Below are 7,099 nucleotides of genomic sequence, written 5' to 3' on the forward strand. Positions count from 1 at the left end.
TGGCTGCCATTATCACCATTACCATCTCATCTCCTCATTAGCCAATGATCTCTTTCTCTTACTCTCTTTCAATTTCCATTCACTTTGTTTACTCTGCTATTGATTTGATTTGATTTCTGTTGATTTTCCTTCTGATTGTCTGTCATAGACTCCTTTGCGCTTCTTTCCTCTAATCCCTACCCTTTTTCCTTCTCTGACCTTTGCTGCAGAGTATCTGAATCCAATTGAGGAGAACCCCTTTGTCTCACGACGTAAAAACGGTGAAGTCCATGCCTTGGACAACCCGGGCTACCACAGCACACCCAACAGCCAGCCAAAAGGAGAGGATGAGTACATCAACGAGCCCCTCTACCTCAACACCTTCCACAGCCCCGCTGAGTTAGGCCTGGAAGTCCTGAGGAGAAACGGTCTGCCATTACCCATCCACCCTCCTTCTTCCATCTCGGCTTCAACCCCAGTCTCCCACCTCCCACTTACCATCCAGACCAGCCTGCCTCACTTCCCCCTCCCCACAGCCCAGCCATCTCCGTCTGGTGTGCCCTGCCTCCACGGTCCAGCGACTCACATCCTCCACGCCCACCACAGCATTAAACCTGCAGGACAACCTGGCAATCCAGGTGGCGGCTCCCTATCTCAGACCCAAACAGGAACTACTGCTCAAGTCCAGGTGAGCCAATCAGGTGCCCTGTCCACCTCAGCCACCATCGGGCATGGCAGTTTGCCGGCCTACCAGAGCCACGCCATCACACACCCTGCGAGCATGCTGAAGCACGGAGGGCACACATCAGGTAAAGCCAGCGGGAAGAAGCTGAAGGTAACCTTTGACAATCCTGAATACTGGCAGCACAGCTTGCCTCCCAAATCATCTATCCAGATGGCCCCAGACGCAGCCCAGGGAGGCTCCACCAACGCCAAGCTCTTCTACAAACAGAACGGACACATACGACCGGCGGTAGCTGAAAACCCTGAATACATGTCTGAGTTTGCCCTGAAATCTGGCACTGTCTTGCCACCTCCACCTTACAGGCAGCGAAACACTGTGGTCTAGATTGTTCCCCAATCTTACTCCACCCCTCAACAACCCTGACATTCTCCTTGGTTCCACCATCAGAGGCGGCGACCAAAGCCACCCACTCTCGTTCCAGAAAATGCGCCATCTGCTGTAGCAACATCCAAGAGAGGTGGACAAGCAGAACCAACTCAGACACCTTCACTATGTCCAGTCCGGTCCATTTCTGTTCTGTAGATAGAGACTCCCCGAGAGCGTGGAGTTTATGGCAGTTTTGGGCGGAGAACAGAGAACACAGCTGTGAACGCTCTGAGTCATGTTGTCGCACCAAGGCAGGCACACAACTCTCAAACACATTGGATTCATCTTTGGGAACCTGAACTCACTGCCAGCAACTTCAGTGTCAGAGAGGAACAAATACTTTCACCTTTTTTTTTTTTTTTGTCTTGTTCTCCAGCATAGAAGTCTGAGGATGAGCAATATTCTGCAGAGGGTTTATGTAAATGAGCAAACCGATATAACAAATTCAGTTTGTTAGATGTCTGGCTTTGCAAATGATCTTGGAGTGAGGTGAAAAATGGTAATTATGGAGGAAAAAAAAGACCAAGTTTATGTTCAGTCACTGGATGGAGCACTCATCCATCGTATTCATTTATCTTTTTTAACCTGTAGGATTCTTCCATTTATTCTTAAATTCTTTTCATCAGACATGTGAAATCCATTTCATCCTTCTACTGTAACTACGATACTGTGATGGCCAGAACTACAGCGTTCTCTTCTGTGGCATTTGTAGTTCCACCACGGACTTGGTACATTGCCTGAAAAGATGCAGGGCAACTAAAGTCTTGTTATTTTTGCCTGACTTCTGTCTACTTGGAAAGGCTGATCAAAAACAGCTTTTCCAGGGGAAAGGGTGTAACATGAAAAATACACTATTCATCTTTAATAAGCACTGGATTTGGTGCTGAACGTTCGACTTTTATACACTGGTTTTCCCATTTAGACCATGACTCTAACTAATGAGTAAATATCATTATGGAAATTGCTGTATACAGCTAAATAGAGTGTCAAGATCATCCATTAAGCAGCAGAGCTTAAAAGAAGGGAGAGAAGAAATGACTACAGAGAGCTGAGGGAGGGTTCATACAAGCCGACTAATGAAGACCTCAAGGATTGAAGAAGGCAGCACCAGCAGAGCACAGTAAAGCAGACATCTTTTTATGTGGGTGTTTTATGTCAGCGCGATTGGGATGAGTGTGGGTGTGTATGTTCACATATTATGAAGTCAGCTTGACCCCGTCGGGATATCTTTTTAAAGAAAAAAGAAAGTAATCGGCGACAGTGGGCTCAATAGCTAAAGACGTTCAGTATCTCTGTTAACCAGCAGTAGACTCGACAAAGCTTTTAGTCTATGGTTGCTCTTAAGCAGAAGACAAATCAAGCTTGGATCAAAAACTCATTGAGTGTCCCATCGGCACCAAATGAGGAAAAAAATAAATAAAATCAATTGTGTTTTTGATCTCAAATACATTTTTTGGAGAGCGGTGACGTATCTGAACAAGATTCGATATCGCAGGAAATTGGTGCAGTTGTTCATTCCTGAATTTCCATTTCCACCTCATCTATACTCTTACAGCCATTACAATGAAATTTCAATTTCACAAGTTATTAGTGGTCATTTATAGGTTAAAATTGCAGGCTTGGCAGCTTGATAAGTCTTTTTGCAATCTCAACTTCCAGCCTCGGTTCTGCCTTGGTGGATGGAAGATTCACAGCCCTTCGGAGAACTTCGAATTTTTTGGTTAAAGCAGGAAGTTTATTCGAAAAAACTGGGCTATTCTCTGATATATCTGAAATAGAGAGGCGGCTTGACACGAGAGAACACACACATTTCCATGAATAGGACATAAAATTAGTTTTTTTTCCAAACAACCACATCGCTTCATTTTTGAAGGTTTGATAAACCTCATAAACACAGAGGCTGTTTGGATGTAGCAATAAGCAATTATCTGTCATTTTAGCCCGAAATATCTTATATATAAGAAAACGGACTTTTAAAAGATGCTGATAAGAGCTCGGCTCATTCAGACGAAAACAAAACTCTGATTTAGATGAGGTGCAAGCTTTTGTGCATCATTTGAGCCTCATTCGGCAATTTTATAGAATGACGGCTAAACATTTTGAGTATCACCTAACATCTTCAGCTGGGTCATCTTTTTTATATTTTCATTTTACACGTAATGACCAGACTACATTGTCATTCTTTTTGTCATTATACTGACTTTGAACTGAAAGTTAGTTCCAGCAGTGCAACCATTTTCTCTTTGGCTGCTCTGACTGTCGGTGACTGTTACTGACGAAAAAATAAAAATAAAAACGTTTTTGAAGTAGCAGATGGTACAATTGGTAAAACACTACATTAATTTCTTGATCACATATTTTGAGAGAGATGGAATAATGCACAGACTGTGTTTCAATCAACATAATGACGGAAAGTCTTTGATACTGAACGGTAGCGTTTCTCTACCAACCAGTAGCTGACCATAGCAGCTACTTTTATGAATCTTTTATCTTATGGTTTTGTGGAAGCATCATCATCGTATGTCTGATGTTAAGGAAAGGCTGAGTCCAGAAGAGGTTTGCAGTAACTTTAAGCACGAGAGACTACATCAGCATTTGACCCCAATGTTTCACCAACTCCAGTCGGAGTCCTTTTGCTGACTCGTGACCTTTTCTTACCTGAAGATTCATAGCAAAAACCAAGATCTGTTGTTACATTGCATGAATTTTATGTTTAAATTTGGTTTTGTTATCTAATAACTGTATGTAGGCATTCTTAATAACTTTACAACGCCAGCCACTGTCATCCCTCATGTGGTCCATCTGTTCCCTGTGTTCGATATTGATTGGTTGATGGGCAGTCATGTAACTGACATCGGTTGGCTTACTTTTTATATGACGTCGTCACACTGTATTTCAAACTTTGCCGTAACTTATTTAGAAAAAAAAAAAAAGAAAAATCAATTCAATCAAAGTTGGGCAGTTCGCACACCGAAAATCTGAGCAATCCTGAGCAAAGTCGTGTGTTTTAAATGCACGCAACAATTAGGATAACAAAAAGGCACTAGACTGCGTTCACAAAGTTTTTGGGTTGATCAGCACCTCCAGTAAAAAGTGTAGTTAATCACATTGATAAATGTACCAAATATCGAGTCCGGTCATTGCTTTTTCTTAGCTGGTGTAACTTGTTCCTTTGTACTTTCACAGACACAGAATTTGAATTAGCACAAGTAGAGTCTGACTTGACTTCTTTGCCCAGAGGGACATCGTCAAAAGTACTAGAGAGATTAAAAATAGAGTGCTCAACACCCTTTACCCTCCGAAAGAATATTTGCAGCCTTCACTTCTGATGCCCCTGCAGGCAAACTGCCGTGCCATGCTGCTAGAAGCACTGGTTTTACAGCCATTCTTTCTTCCCGACAAGCCATACAGAGCAACCCGCAGGTGTGCAAAAACTAGTTTGGAAGTCAAAACGTATGTAATGTTGGTTTATCTCAAAGGTCCAGTTGCAATATCTCCTTGGAATCGCATCTATATGTTCCCTGAACCTTTAACGAGGCTGACATTTATTGGTCTTTATTTGTTGATCATAGATATTGCTGTATCATTGTTCCAACAGCTTTTCATCATTCTGCTGCGGGGAGAGCCCCGTCTGAGCTGTTTTCTTGTTTTGTTTATTTATATCATGTATTCAAGCGTGTCGGAAAGTGTTTGTCTATGCACATATAAAGCTGTATATGTCTTTCCTCCCTATGGAGCACTTTGATCAAAGGCGCGGGTAGAGAGAGTATTTCCAGCCTTCCTTACTAAAAACTGGTATATATCTGGATGTTTAACACTTCAGAAGGCAAGAGCTTTCGCAGAGGTCTGAGGAACATACTGCTGCCAAGAGTTCAAGACAAGAACACATTTGAGGTGGTGCTGACCAGCTTCAAGAATGTCCTCATTTCCGTGTTTTGTTTTTTTTTGTTTGCTTCAAACAGTATTTATAATGCCGCTTTGATGATATCATGATTAATAGATTAAGGAGTATTTTGTAGTCCCTTTTAGAGCTCTAATTCTATGAAATAGAGACAGCATTTAATATCAGCGTTAAATATTTATGGCACATTTGAGCTTGTTTATTCTGAACGATGGAAGCAACTGCCAAATCTGGGTTTTAAGGGAGATAAAAGGATGATGTGGGTAATAAAAAAAAAAAGAAAAAGGAGAACATATACCTCAGTTCCGTCCTCCTCAAATTATTCTGCGGACCGAGGAAAAAACATGTTTGAATCACTAATAGATTACACTGAGACTATTTAAGAAGTGGTGTGAAGCGTAGAGCATCTAAGGCACTCAGCCCTGTGTTTTTAGTTAACTTATCTCTGGATTCCATTGATAGAAGGCAGAAAGACGCACCTGAACCTTAAGATCCACCAGTCCCCATCATTGTTATGTCATCCAGATGCCTTGGTTACATCTCCTTAAATATCAAAAATGTGTTTTTGTGGATATAGTTATACTTTCCCGTCCACTGACTCCTAATATGTTAAACAAATTTTGCCTTGGTGTTGGGCTGTGATACCTACCCTATTTGCTCCCGTGTGGCTCATGCCACAGCAACATCGGTCCTGAGAGTCTTGTCCACATGGGTTATTTTCAAAAAAGGCACAGCTCTTTGTATGGTCTTTGATCCACATGCTAATGCAGTTTTGGGTCACTCAAAGTTCATCTTTATTACTTGGCAGCGTTGGCATAGAAACCCAGAGACTTGTGGCACGTGACCTTGAGGTATTCGCTGTTATATTTTTGCGTTTTCACATGTTTGTGTGGACCAGGCCTAAGGCTAAGTTTTGATCATAGGAAAACACTCTCACAATTCTTGAGCTAAATTCTTTGCCAAATCTGGTCCAGACAACACTGGTGTTGGGTCCTGTGTTGTTGAAGTTTTGTTTCATGTTGCAGTGTCGTTCATACGGAGGGGAACTGGACATTTATGTGCAAACGTGTGAAAAGTCCTGTTAGCAAGGTTAGCACCAGAGCTAGCTTAGCTAGCTTAGCTAGATCTGCCATTGCCATGTAGACAAAAGGAGATATCGGTGCAAGGACATAGCCATTGCGCACGTTATGACATTGCAAGCCTAAAGCCCAGACTTTCGAGTCCACACCTGTTATAGCTGGAGCAAGTGAAAATCTATCTCCCTCAAAGGTATTACCCAAAAAGTTTCGTATTAGTGCTCAAAACTGCATTTGCATGTGAACGATTGGTGCAAACACATAGAATAATTTGAGCCTATCAAAATACCTATGTTCATGTGGACAGGGCCTGAGACCGATCTTTTCATTCTTTTTTTTAATCACTTTTTTATTAACTGTTTCCTCTCAGCCAAGGTGCAGAGGCATGTAGCCATGTACCGAAGTGAATCCTTCCTCAGCCGTTACCTCCCACACAGGCTGCAGTTGAGTCTGTTGTATAGTAAATGTTACATTTGCATGGTACCCAAATTGAGTGTTTTACTGCCCTCCATCTTTGTATTTCTTCACTGTTGACAATATTTCCTTCGAGTGTAGGATGAATTAAACTAATATTTTTTACTGAGTTTAGTAGCACAAACTGGAAATTATTATCTCTGAAATTTTTTTCATGGATTTTTTTTAGGGTTTTTTTGTGTGTGCGTGTGTCTCCGTGTGTTGTACTCCTATACTATAGTGTCTTCTTAAGATTGAGTTTTATCCATACTATCGAGGATGTACTTATTTACACTACTGTGACAGCTACTGTACATTATCCAAAACGTTTGTGATTCACGCTACTATTTTTATTTTTTTTTAGTTGTCCGCATTTTAATTGCACAAATCATGGCTCATAAATGGAGATCGTTTGTTTTTTTCCACGTTCAAATTACCAGATTAGTGTAACTGTACAGAATCTTTGGGGTTTCCTCCCAAATTTATCTAACACACTTCAAAAACAAATGTGAATAGTATTTTTATAAAGCACTGAAATGGCCAACATGGTGAATTTGTAAATATGGAGGCAATGCTTTG

General features: G+C 41.4%; 1 protein-coding gene across 1 annotated transcript in view; it reads left to right on the forward strand.

Moving 5' to 3' along the window:
- Nucleotides 1–4,076, forward strand: part of LOC140292710 (receptor tyrosine-protein kinase erbB-4-like) — a 287,439-nt gene extending 283,363 nt beyond the window's left edge. Inside the window, exon 27 of the mRNA XM_072379491.1 lies at nucleotides 210–4,076. Within this exon, the coding sequence (XP_072235592.1) occupies nucleotides 210–1,048 (839 nt within the window). The 3' untranslated portion in view covers nucleotides 1,049–4,076. The remainder of the gene's footprint in view (nucleotides 1–209) is intronic.
- The last annotated feature ends 3,023 nt before the right edge of the window (nucleotides 4,077–7,099 follow it).

The sequence above is a fragment of the Leuresthes tenuis genome, unplaced genomic scaffold, assembly GCF_036924035.1.
Source record: "Leuresthes tenuis unplaced genomic scaffold, fLeuTen1.0.hap1 SCAF_1, whole genome shotgun sequence".
Lineage (NCBI taxonomy): Eukaryota > Metazoa > Chordata > Actinopteri > Atheriniformes > Atherinopsidae > Leuresthes > Leuresthes tenuis.